Source organism: Ornithorhynchus anatinus, chromosome 4 (genome assembly GCF_004115215.2).
Source record: "Ornithorhynchus anatinus isolate Pmale09 chromosome 4, mOrnAna1.pri.v4, whole genome shotgun sequence".
Taxonomy (NCBI): domain Eukaryota; kingdom Metazoa; phylum Chordata; class Mammalia; order Monotremata; family Ornithorhynchidae; genus Ornithorhynchus; species Ornithorhynchus anatinus.
In genome coordinates, this window is record NC_041731.1 from 98,941,726 (window position 1) to 98,954,455 (window position 12,730).

The window sequence follows — 12,730 nt, forward strand, 5'->3', positions numbered from 1 at the left end:
TGCTTCCGAGTGCTGCTCTCCTGCTGCTCTCAGCATGATTCCTTCTTGCCTCTCTGCGTGCTTCTGCCCCTCTGCCTGCCTCCGTGCTGCCTCCGGGTGTGTTTGTTACGCTCTTACTGTGTGCCGAGCACTGTACTAAGCACGGGCGTAGATGAGAGATAACTAGGTTGGACACAGTCCCTGTCCGCATGGGGCTCAAAGTTGAAGTAGGATTAACATTTTACAGATGAGACTGAGGCCCAGAGAAGTTGAATTACTTGCCCGAGGTCGCACGGCAGACAAGTGGCAGACCTGGGATTAGAACCTAAGTCCTTTGACTCCTAAGTTCATGTTCTTTCCACTAGGCCATGCTGCTCCTTTGTCCTGAAAAATGAAACCAAAAAGCAACCATCTGCCCCTTATCCTTATTGACTCCTACCACTCTTTCAATCCCGTCTGTCACCAGATCCCGTTCATTCTTCCTCCATCATATTCCCAGAATCCATCCCTTCCTCTCCGGCCAAATGGTTGCACCCCGTCTCCAGTCCACGTTTCATTCTGCTGCCCTTAGCATTTTTCTAAAACATGGTACTCCGCAGATCTCCCCCTACTCAAAACCCTCCACTGGTTCCCTCGGTGCTTTCCATAGCGTGATGTAGTGGGTGGAGCCTGGGATTGGGAGTCAGAAGGTCATGGGTTCTAATCCCGCCTCAGCCACTTGTCTGCTATGTGACCTTGGGCAAGTCCCCTCACTTCTCTTGGTCTGCTACCTCATCTGTAAAATGGGGATTGAGACTGTGAACCCCACTTGGGACAGGGACTGTGTCCGAACTGATTTGCTTGTATCCACCCCAGTGCTCAATACAGTGCCTGGCACATAGTAAGAGCTTAACAAATACCACTTATTATCATCATCAGGCAGACACTCCTGGACATTGGCTTTAAAGCCCTCAAATGATCCCTTAATCGTATTTGAGTGCTGACTATGCAGAGCACTTTACTAAGTGCTTGGGGGAGTAAACAAAAAAGCAGGGAAATTACAATACAGGTGAGAATAATTGTGGTATTTCTTAAGGACTTACTACAAACAAACCACTGTAACAATAATAATAATAATGATTATGGTATTTGTTAAGCGCTTACTATGTGCTGAGCACTGTTCTAAGGGTTGGGGTAGATAGAGGGTAATCAGATTGTCCCACGTGGCGATTAACGTATCCACCACAGTGCTTATAGTAAGTGCTTAACAAATGCCATTAAAAGAAATAAATAAGGTGTGGAATAGGCAGGGGCTGACTATTCCCACCTACTTTAGCACAGAGATGCGCAATATCGGCAATTTGCCCAGCCTGACCTATGATTACTTTCATTCATCCCACCACCCGGTCCCACAGCTCTAATGTACGTATCTTTAATTTACTTATTTCTATTAATGTCTTTCTCCCGCTCTAGATTGTAAGCTCATCATGGGCAGGGAATGTGTCTGTTTATTGTGATACTGTATTCCCCCAAGCACCTAGTAGAGTACTCTGCACACAGTAAGTGCTCAATAAACACAACTGAATGAATGAATGAGTGGGAAAAGAGGAAATGAGAGCTTAAGTCAGAGAAGGCCTCTTGGAGATGTGCCCTCAGTGAGACTTTGAAGATGGGGAGAGTCATCGTCAGATATGAAGAGGGAGGATGTGGACGAGAGGTCGGTGACGAGATAGACGAGATCGAAGTACAATGAGAAGGTTAGCATTAGAGGAGCGAAGCCAAGGGTGAGGAGTTTTTGCTTGATTTGAAGCACTGTGACACAGTGGATGGAGTCGAAAGGACCTGGGTTCTAACCCCAGGTCCGCCACTTGTCTGCTATGTGACCTTGGGCCAGTCACTTAACTTCTCTGTCCCCCAGTTACCTCATTTGTAAAATGGGGATTAAGATTGTGAGCCCTATGCGGGACAGGGATTGGGTCCAACTTGATTAGCTTGTATCTATCCTAGAGGTTAGTACGGTGCCTGGCACATAGTAAGTACTTAACAAAGACCTTAAATAAAAAAGGTGGGATGGGTAGCCACTGGGGGTTCTCGAGGAGCGGGGAAATATGGACTCAGTGTTTTTGTGGAAGAGCGATCCAGGCAACAGAGTGAAGTATGGACTGGAATGGGGAGAGACAGGAGGCTGCGAGGTCAGCAAGGAGGCTGATCCAGGAATCCGGGCGGGATAGGATAAATGCTTGGATTAACGTGGTAGGAAGAGCGGACTTTGGCTATGTTGTGAAGGTTGAACCTATAGGATTTAGTGATAGATTGAATATGTGGGTAAAAGGGGACCCCGAACAGAACCTTGAAGGACCCTCACAGTTAGGGGGTGGGAAGCAGAGGAGGAGCCCGCAAAATAGGCTGAGCATGAGCGGCCAGAGAGATAGGAGGAGAGCCAGGAGAGAACGGTGTCAATGAAGCCAAAGTTGGATAGCGTTTCCAGGGAGAAGAGGGTGGCCAACAGTGTCGAAGGCATCTGAGAGGTCAAGGAGGATTAGGATGGAGTAGAGGCCGTTGGATTTGGCAGGAAGATCAGTTGTGACTTCTGAGAGGATGGTTTCTGTGGAGTGAAGGGGAAGGAAAAACCCAATGGGAATGAGTGAGTGTGATGATGATTGAGAAGCAGCGTGGCTCAGTGGAAAGAGCCTGGGCTTGGGAGTCAGAGGTCATGGGTGCGAAACCCCGCTCCACCGCTTTCCAGCTGTGTGACTTTGGGCAAGTCACTTAACTTGCCTCAGTTCCCTCATCTGTAAAATGAGGATTAACACTGTGAGCCCCACGTGGGACAACCTGATCACCTTGTATCCCCCCAGCGCTTAGAACAGTGCTTTGCACATAGTAAGCGTTTAACAAATACCACAAATGCCACCACCATGATTCCAGGACAGAGCCACCTAGGAATAGGTACCAGCCTCCTCCAGGATTGCACCTGTTTTTTAGACAGAACAAAAAGAGCACATTAAAAAAAGAAGGAAATGGGAGCAGTGTCTGACTCACCATAGTCATGGTAGCCATGTCCTCCCCCAGCTCTTAGGCATGGGATTGTCATAACCCAAGCGCTTAGAAAATTATTAATAGTTTTTACAATTAATTAATAATTGCTAATAAGAAGAAACTATTAATAACAATGGGGGAGGCCATAAATCGCATGGTTTCTTTAGGCAGCAACTGCTTAAAGTTTTCATTTTGTTTGGCTCTTTTGCAAATAAAGAATGTCAAACCCTTTCACCGAGATGAGACTCTGTCTGTATCACTTGCTTTCTTGTTTCTAGCAATTGACACCTAACTATAATAAACTCCCGATCCTTTTCGATATGACGTTACCTATCTATTCTCCGTGTATAGAAGCTGTGAATTTTAATCTCTTAGCGTTAGCCATCCTCATCATCTAAAGGCCAATACACCCCCTTTAATCTCCTTGTTGCTCAGTCAGGGAAACCATCAGAGCAAAACTATTTCCTGGTCTCTTACAATGCCACGTCGTACCTGGATCTATCTCCTGAGCGTCCTGATTTCCATTTATTTCCCCCCGCCGCTAAGTGTCAGAAATGTCAGCAACATGACGAGGCTCACTAGCCGTTCATTCAGTAGTATCTACTGAGCGCTTACTATGTGCAGAGCACTGTACTAAGCGCTTGGAATGTGCAAATCGGTAACAGAGACAGTCCCTGCCCTTTGACGGGCTTACAGTCTAATCGGGGGAGACAGACAAGAACAATGGCAATAAAATTAAGTTGCTAATTCATCCATTTTATTCTTTAGCCATCTTAGTATAAAAGTAATTGTGTATTTGGGGATTTTTGCCCATTTCCAGATCTGCTACTTTCTCCATTAAATGCACAAGCCTACGTTGCACTCTGAGTTTACTTCATATTCCCTGTTGGATCCTCTCCTTCACCCAAGCAGTCGGTCTCTCAGTGGCATTTATTGAGTGAAGTTGGGACCAACAGGATTTGGTGATGGATTGAATATGTGGGTTGAAAGAGAGAGAGGAGTCAAGGATACCCAACCGACAATTCCTCTCCCCACCTTCAAAGCTCTATTAAAGACACATCTCCTCCAAGATGCCTTCCCTGACTAAGCCCCCTTTCCTTTTCTTCCACGCCCTTCTGCGTCGCCCTGACTTGCTCCCTTTATCGATCACCTCCCCAAGCCTCACAGCTCTTACGGACCCATCCCTATCTATATTAATAACTGTCTCCCCCTTTAGATTGTAAGCTCACTGTGGGCGGGGCAATGTGTCTGTTATATTGCATTCTCCCAGTGATGATCAAGTGATGAAAACGTCGATCAAAGACAATGGCAGAGACTCAAATTTTTACCGCGTGGAAGGCGGCAGCGGTAAGCCACTTTCCGTGAAAACGTTATGCGGGCCAGAACGACTTTATGACGGAAGAGGGGAGGTTCTGAAGAGGGTGTCCAAGGAGTCGTTACGGGTCGGAAACGGCTGGCCGGCGTTTGAAGAAGACTCTCCCAAGTTCAGTGCTCCGCGCACAGCGAGCACTCGGTAAATACCAGTGATGATGTGACCGATGGAGCTCACTTTCTTTGTGCAAGTTCCATCCATTCCAAAACCTTCCCTAATTCCTCGTATATCCAAACCTGTCTCCCTTCCTCCGGGCAGGCGGGTCCTCTTGCTGACCTCTGACATCATTATACCTAATGATAGAATCTTCGCCTGCTTCCTTTAGACTGTCGGCTTATTGTGGGCGAGGGAACGTGTCTGTTCTGGTGTTTGTGCTCCCAGGCAATTAGCTCAGTGGTGTCAATAGATACGATTGATTTGATTTGAGAAGCAGCACGGCGTAATAATAATAATAATAATGTAGGTATTCGTTAAGCGCTAACTATGTGCAGAGCACTGTTCTAAGCGCTGGGGTAGATACAGGGTCATCAGGTTGTCCCACGTGAGGCTCACAGTTAATCCCCATTTTACAGATGAGGTAACTAAGGCACAGAGAAGTGAAGTGACTTCATTCATTCAATTCATTCGATAGTATTTATTGAGCGCTTACTATGTGCAGAGCACTGTATGTACTAAGCACTTGGAATGGACAATTCGGCAACAGATAGAGACAATCCCTGGCCATTGACGGGCTTGCAGTCTAACTGGGGGAGACGGACGGGCGAAAACAAGACAATCACGATAAATAGAATCAAGGGGATGTACACCTAATTAACAAAATAAATAGGGTAATAAAAATATGTACAAATGAGCGCAATGCTGAGGGGAGGGAGAGAGGAGGAGGAGCAGAGGGGAACGGGGGGGAAGGGGGCTTAGCTGAGGGGAGGTGACTTGCCCACAGTCACACAGCTGACAAGTGACGGAGCTCGAATTCGAACCCATGACTTCTGACTCCCAAGCCCGGGCTCTGTTAGTGAGAAGCAGCACAGTTTAGTAGGTAGAACCAGGGTCTGTAAGTCAGAAGGTCACGGGATCTAATCCTGCTCTGCCGCCAGTCCACTGTGTGACCTTGGGTAAGTCACTTCGCTTCTCTGGGCCTCGGTCCCCTCAGCTGGAAAATGGGGATGAAGACTGTGAGGAGGAGGGGCAGGAGAAGGAGGAAGAAGGCAAGGGAGGAGGAAGAGGAATAATAATGATAATGGTAATAATAATAACGATGGTATTTATTCAGCGCTTTCTATGTGCCGAGCACTGTTCTAAGCGCTGGGGTTGACACAAAGCTAATCAGGTTGGCCCACGTGGGGCTCACAGTCTTCATCCCCATTTGACAGATGAGGCAACCGAGGCCCGGAGACCCGAAGTTGACCTGCCCAAAGTCACACAGCTGGTAAATGGCGGGGGCCGGGATTAGAAACCACGACCTCTGCCTCCCAAGCCCGGGCTCTTGCCGCTGAGCCGCGGGGCTACTGAGGAGGGGAGGGGGTGGGAGGAGGAGTGGGGGGCAAGGGGAGGTCTCCTATCCCTCCCATTCCCCCCGCCCCCCGTTGGCCCGGGCTCCTGGCCGCGACCCCCCCACCCCCCGGCTCCAGCCGCTTCACAGTGGGAAATTGTTACCTAAGCAATAAAGGGGTGGTGGGCGAGGGGGCGGGTAGAGGGGAGTGTCACGAGGGCGCCCACCCCCACACCTCCCCACGCAGCCACACATACCCACACACACAGGGCGAAGGACTGCCAGGGCGGGGAGGGGGCCCGGCGCTATGGGTTAAAGCCCTCGAAACCCTCCCCCGAGAAACTCCTCGGGTCGGCCGGCGGGCCCTCCCGCCCCCCGCCATGTCCGGAGACAAACTCCTTTCCGAGCTGGGCTACAAGCTGGGCAAGACCATCGGGGAGGGCAGCTACTCCAAGGTCAAGGTGGCCACGTCCCGCAAGTACAAGGGCGTGGTGGCCATCAAGATGGTGGACCGGCGGCGGGCCCCGCCGGACTTCGTGACCAAGTTCCTGCCGCGGGAGCTGTCCATCCTGCGGGGCGTCCGCCACCCGCACATCGTCCACGTGTTCGAGTTCATCGAGGTGTGCGACGGCCAGCTCTACATCGTCATGGAGGCCGGGGGCGCCGACCTGCTCCGGGTGGTCCAGCGGTCCGGGCCCCTGGCCTGCGGCCGGGCCCGGGACCTGTTCGCCCAGATGGCCGGCGCCGTCCGCTACCTGCACGACCGCCACCTGGTCCACCGCGACCTCAAGTGCGAGAACGTGCTCCTCAGCCCCGACGAGCGGCGGGTCAAGCTGACCGACTTCGGCTTCGGCCGCCAGGCCCGCGGCTTCCCGGACCTGAGCACCACCTACTGCGGCTCGGCGGCCTACGCGTCGCCCGAGGTGCTGCTGGGCATCCCCTACGACCCCAAGAAGTACGACGTGTGGAGCCTGGGCGTCGTGCTCTACGTCATGGTCACCGGCTGCATGCCCTTCGACGACGCCGACGTCGCCCGCCTGCCCCGCCGGCAGCGCCGAGGCGTCGTCTACCCCCAGGGCCTGGAGCCCGTCGGGCCTTGCCGGGCCCTCATCGCCCACCTGCTCCAGTTCTGCCCCGCCGACCGGCCCTCCGCCGGGCAGGTGGTGCGAAACGCCTGGCTGCGCGGGGACTCCTGAGGCCCGGGCCCAGGGCTCGCGGAGGTCACCGGGGAGAGACCCTTCCCCCGAGGCCTCCGCCGCCACCACCCTGGCGGCCCCTCCGGCTCTTCGCGCCTCGGGAGAGGAGCCGGAGGGAAAATCCCGGCCGGAGGGAAAATCCCGGCTGGGGGGGACGCCCTCTTCCCCACCCCGCTCGCCCCGAAGACGCCGTCCGGATGCCTCCTCTCTCCCGGAAGCCGCGCCCTACAATAAAACCGCTTTCTTCCCTCCTCGGGGAATCGGATTAGGCCTGTGGCTCTGTCCCGGGACACTCAGAAGCTGCGTGGCTTAGCCGGTAGGGCACGGGCCTGGGAGTCGTCAGGACCAGGCTTCATTCATTCATTCGATAGTGTTTATTGAGCGCTTACTATGTGCAGAGCACTGTACTAAGAGCTTGGAATGGACAAATCGGTAACAGAGACCGTCCCTGCCCTTTGACGGGCTTACGGTCTAACAGGGGGAGACGGACAGACAAAAACAGTAGCGATAAATAGAATCAAGGGGATGGACATCTCGTTAACAAAATAAATAGGGTACTGAAAATATATACAGTTGAGCAGACGAACACAGTGCTGAGGGGAGGGGAAGGGAGAGGGGGGAGGAGCAGAGGGAAAGGGGGGAAAAGAGGGTTAAGCTGCGGAGAGGTGAAGGGGGGGCGGTAGAGGGAGTAGAGAGAGAAGGGGAGCTCGGTCTGGGAAGGCCTCTTGGAGGAGGTGAGTTTTAAGTAGGGTTTTGAAGGGGGGAAGAGAATGAGTTTGGCAGAGGTGAGGAGGGAGGGCGTTCCGGGACCGCGGGAGGTCGTGGCCCGGGGGTCGACGGCGGGATAGGCTAGAAGGGGGGACGGTGAGGAGGTGGGCGGCGGAGGAGCGGAGCGTGCGGGGTGGGCGGTAGAAAGAGAGAAGGGAGGAGAGGTAGGAGGGGGGCAAGGCGATGGAGAGCCTCGAAGCCTAGAGTGAGAAGCTTTTGTTTCATGCGGAGGTCGATAGGCAACCGCTGGAGGTTTTTAAGAAGGGGAGTGACAGGCCCAGAGCCTTTCTGCAGGAAGATGAGCCGGGTTCTGGTCCCAGCTCCGCCACCGGCCCGCCGTGGGACCCGGGGCAGGCCGCTTCGCTTCTCCGGGCCTCGGTTCCCTCAGCCAGGAATCGGGGATGGCGACTGGGAGCCCCACGCGGGACCGGGACCGTGTCCCGCCAGATTAACTTGTATCTATCCCAGCGATCAGAACAGTGCTTGGCACACAGTAAGCACTTTGTTCGTTCAGTCATATTATTGAGCGCTTACCGTGTGCAGAGCACTGTACTAAGCACTTAGAAAGGACAACTGGGCAACAAAGAGAGACAATCCCTGCCCATAACGGGCCAGAATTCTGTCTCTCTCGCCCCCACCCCGCTTCTCGATTCATTCGTTCGATTGTAATAATAATAATAATAATAATAATAATGTTGGTATTTGTTAAGCGCTTACTATGTGCAGAGCACTGTTCTCAGCGCTGGGGGATACAAGGTGATCAGGTTGTCCCACGTGGGGCTCACAGTTTTAATCCCCATTTTACAGATGAGGTAACTGAGGCACAGAGAAGTTAAGTGACTTGCCCACTGTTGGTATTTGTTTAGCGCTTACTCTGTGCAGTGCACCGTTCTAAGCGCTGGGGTAGACACAGGGGAATCAGGTTGTCCCACGTGGGGCTCACAGTCTTCATCCCCATTTTCCAGATGAGGGAACTGAGGCACAGAGAAGTGAAGTGACTTGCCCACAGTCACACAGCTGACAAGTGGCAGCGCTGGGATTCGAACTCATGACCTCTGACTCCAAAGCCCGTGCTCTTTCCACTGAGCCACGCTGCTTCTCTACTTGTAATTGTATTTATTGTATTTTAATTGCATTTATTGAGCACTTACTGAGTGCCGAGCACTGTGTCGACCACTTGGAAGGAACTCTGCAACAACAAGGAGACACATTCCCTGCCCACGAGGAGCTCGATCTCCCCTCCGCTCCCCGCACCGTCCACACATGGGGCTAGATTGTAAGTCCTCTGTAGGACAGGCCCCTGACCCCATCTAAGAAACAGCCTGGCTCAGTGGAAAGAGCCCGGGCTTGGGAGTCAGAGGTCATGGGTTCGAATCCCGGCTCTGTCAACTGTGGGACTGTGGGCAGGTCACTTCGCTTCTCGGTGCCTCGGTTACCTCATCTGTAAAATGGGGATTACAGAGTCGGAATTAGAACCCGCAACCTCTGACTCCCAAGCCCGGGCTCTTTCCACTGAGCCACACCGTTTCTCTGAAGACCTTGTATCTCCCCTCCCAGCGCTTAGAGCAGTGTGTGGCACATAGTAAGCGCTTAACAAGTGTCATCATTGTTTATTATGATGATGATGATGATGATGATGATCTGGGTCATAGTTCCATCGGCTTCAAAATGGGGGTTCAATTCCCCTTCTCCCTCTCCTTTAGACTGTGAGCCCCAGGTCGGGCAGAGACCGTGCCCGACTTGGCTGACCCGCCCCCGCCCCAGCGTTTAGGTTAATGCTTGGCAGTCAGCGCCGAACAGAAAGAGCAGAATAATAACGGTAATAAGGATGGCATTTGTTAAGCGCTTACTATGTGCAAAACACTGTTCTAAGTGCTGGAGAGGATAGAAGGTGATTAGGTTGTCCCAGGTGGGGCTCACAGTCTAAATGCCCATTTTACAGATGAGGTCACTGAGGCCCAGAGAAGTGAAGTGACTGGCCCACAGTCACACAGCTGAGAAGTGGCAGCGCTAGGATTCGAACCCATGACCTCTGACTCCCAAGCCCGGGCTCTTTCCACTGAGCCACGCTGCTTCTCTGGAAACCTTGTATCTCCCCTCCCAGGGCTTAGAACAGTGCTTGGCACACAGTAAGCGCTTAACAAATATCTTCATTTCTTCTTCTTCTTCTTCTTCTTCTTCTTATTGTTATTATTATTATTAGGGAAGCGGCGTGGCTCAGTGGAAAGAGTCCGGGCTTGGGAGCCAGAGGTCATGCGTTCGAATCCCCGCTCTGCCACTCGTCGGCTGTGTGACCGTGGGCAAGTCACTTCACTTCTCTGGGCCTCAGTGACCTCCTCTGCAAAATGGGGATTAACTGTGAGCCTCAAGTGGGACGACCTGATGACCTTTGTAAGCGCTTAACAAATAGCAACCTGATTATGATCTGGGTCATAGTTCCATCGGCTTCAAAATGGGGTTTCGATTCCCGTTGTCCGTTGGCCCGCGGGGCCGAGGGGCAAGAGCTGGAGCCGGGGAGTCCCCCGGGTGGTGGGTTCCAATCCCGCCTCCGCCAGCCGTGAGCTGTGTGACCTGGGGCAGGTCCCTTGTCGGGGCCTCCGTTCCCTCCTCTGCCCACGGGGGACCACCCGCTCCCCCTCGAGCTGCCCCAGCGCTTACAAGGGGCGGGACACAGAGGGAGCGCTCAACAAATACCATCATCATCATCATCATTAGTACTATTTTTATTATTATTGTTATTATTATTCCCGCCTCCTCCCCAGGCCCCGCCCCCTTCCCTGACGCAGCCCCGCCCTCCCCGTGACGAGGCCCCGCCCCCTTTTCTGACGAAGCCACGCCCCTTTCCCCTGACGGAGCCCGCCCCTTTCTCCCTGACGAGGCCCCGCCCCTTTCATCCAGACGAGGCCCCGCCCCTTTCTCCCAGACGAGGCCCCGCCCCTTTCTCCCTGACGAAGCCCCGCCCCTTCCTCCCTGACGAGGCCCCGCCCCTGTCTCCCAGACGAGGCCCCGCCCCTTTCTCCCTGACGAGGCCCCGCCCCTTTCTCCCAGACGAGGCCCCGCCCCTTTCTCCCAGACGAGGCCCCGCCCCTTTCTCCCTGACGAAGCCCCGCCCCTTCCTCCCTGACGAGGCCCCGCCCCTGTCTCCCTGACGAGGCCCCGCCCCTGTCTCCCAGACGAGGCCCCGCCCCTTCCTCCCTGACGAGGCCCCGCCCCTTTCTCCCTGACGAGGCCCCGCCCCCTGTCTCCCAGACGAGGCCCCGCCCCTTTCTCCCTGACGAAGCCCCGCCCCTTCCTCCCTGACGAGGCCCCGCCCCCTGTCTCCCAGACGAGGCTCCGCCGCCTACGTCATCTTTCTCCTGCTCTGGCCCCGCTCGGCTGTCCATCTCCCTTGGCCCCGCCCCTTTCCCGCCCCAGGCCCCGCCCCTGCCCGTCCTCTGGCCCCTCCCCCGTATCTCCTCTGTCCATCTTCCCTCGCCCCGCCCCCTCCGTCCCTCTCTGGCCCCGCCTCCATCCATCTCCCCCGCCCCTTTCCCAGAGCAGACCCCGCCCACCTGTCCGTCTTCCCTGGCCCCGCCCATCCGACCCTCTCTCTCTCCTGGCCCCGCCCGCCTCCCCGGCCCCGCCCACCTGTCCATCACCCCGGCCCCGCCCCTTCCTCGAGCTAGGCCCCGCCCCCTACTTCTCCTCTGGCCCCGCCCATCTCCCCTGGCCCCTTCCCCTGACAGGCTCCGCCCCTTGTCCATCTTCCATCGCCCCTTCCCCGGCCCCGCCCCTTCCCCCGGCCTGACTCGCCTCCGGTGACCTCTGACCCCTCCCCCGCCCGGCCGCCCGCCCTTGTCCCCGCCCCCCGCGCGCCCCCGGCCTCCGCCGCTCGTCCCTCCTCAGCCCGGGATCGACTCCGCCGCGCCGCTCGGTGAGAGGGGGAGGGAGCCAGGCTCCTGGCGAGGTCCCTGACCATGCCTATCTCTCTTGGGCTCCCCTCCCCGGGACGCTTGTCCGGGTGACCACTTTACTGCCCTCGGGAGGGCGGGGGGGGGAGGCCAAGGGCTCGGGCCCCGCCATTCTCCGGCCCCTCCCGAATATTCATCAATGACAGGGACCCACCGTCGTCCCGTGGGGTGGACGAAGCGGGCAGGGGGCACCCGCGGCGCCTAACGCGCAGGCGCCCCTCGGCCGAGTGTTCGCGTGCGCACGCGCGGGTGGGGCGGGAGGGAGGGGGGAAGAGGAGGGGAGCGCGCAGGCGCGTCCGTGTGGGGCTGGGGATGCGGCTGGGAGCCAGTGGGCATGCGCAGATTGGGGAGGGGAGGAGAGGGAGACGAGCGTGCGCGCGGCTGGGAGTCGGTGGGCATGCGCAGATTGGGGAGGGGCGCGGGGGGGAGGAAACGTAGGCGCGCGCCCGTTTGGCTGGGAACCAGTGGGCATGCGCAGGTGGGGGAGTAGGGGGAGGCGCGCACGTGGCTATCTGGGGCTCCCTTGGGCGTGCGCAGATCTGGAAGGGGCGGGGGGAGGAGAGGGAGGCGCGCGTGCGACTGTGTGTGGGGTGGGGGGGTGGGGTGTCCGGGTGTCACTGGGCGTGCGCGAAGATTTGGAAGGGGGCGGGGGTAGAGGGAGACGCGCGTGCGATTAGGGGGTGTGTCCGGCTGTTACTGGGCATGCGCGAAGATTTGGAAGGGGGCGGGGGGAGGAGAGGGAGGCGCGCGTGCCATGGAGGGGTCCGGGTGTCACTGGGCATGCGCGTAGATCTGGCTCGTGTGGCTGGGAGTCAGTGGGCATGCGCAGATCTGGAAGGGGGCGGGGGGAGGTGAGGGAGAGCTCACCTCCTCCAGGAGGCCTTCCCAGACTGAGCCTTTCCCTCTGTTCCTCCTCCCCTCCCCATTCCCCCTACTCCCTCTGCTCCTCCCCCATCCC

The 12,730-nt window shown here is 56.1% G+C and overlaps 2 protein-coding genes across 4 annotated transcripts in view; both read left to right on the forward strand.

Moving 5' to 3' along the window:
* Nucleotides 1-6,086: 6,086 nt before the first annotated feature.
* LOC100088038 (testis-specific serine/threonine-protein kinase 6) lies at nt 6,087-7,319 on the forward strand. The gene has a single exon (XM_001517765.4). The coding sequence runs from the start codon at nt 6,239-6,241 to the stop codon at nt 7,052-7,054; it is 816 nt and encodes a 271-aa protein (XP_001517815.2). The 5' UTR covers nt 6,087-6,238; the 3' UTR covers nt 7,055-7,319.
* A 4,342-nt stretch (nt 7,320-11,661) lies between these two features.
* KYAT3 (kynurenine aminotransferase 3) overlaps nt 11,662-12,730 on the forward strand; it is a 36,097-nt gene continuing 35,028 nt past the window's right edge. Inside the window, exon 1 of one of the 3 annotated variants that reach the window (XM_029063382.1) lies at nt 11,662-11,735. The gene's annotated coding sequence lies outside the window, so the exon portion shown is untranslated. The remainder of the gene's footprint in view (nt 11,736-12,730) is intronic. The other 2 variants (XM_029063380.1, XM_029063379.2) reach the window with 2 other exon arrangements.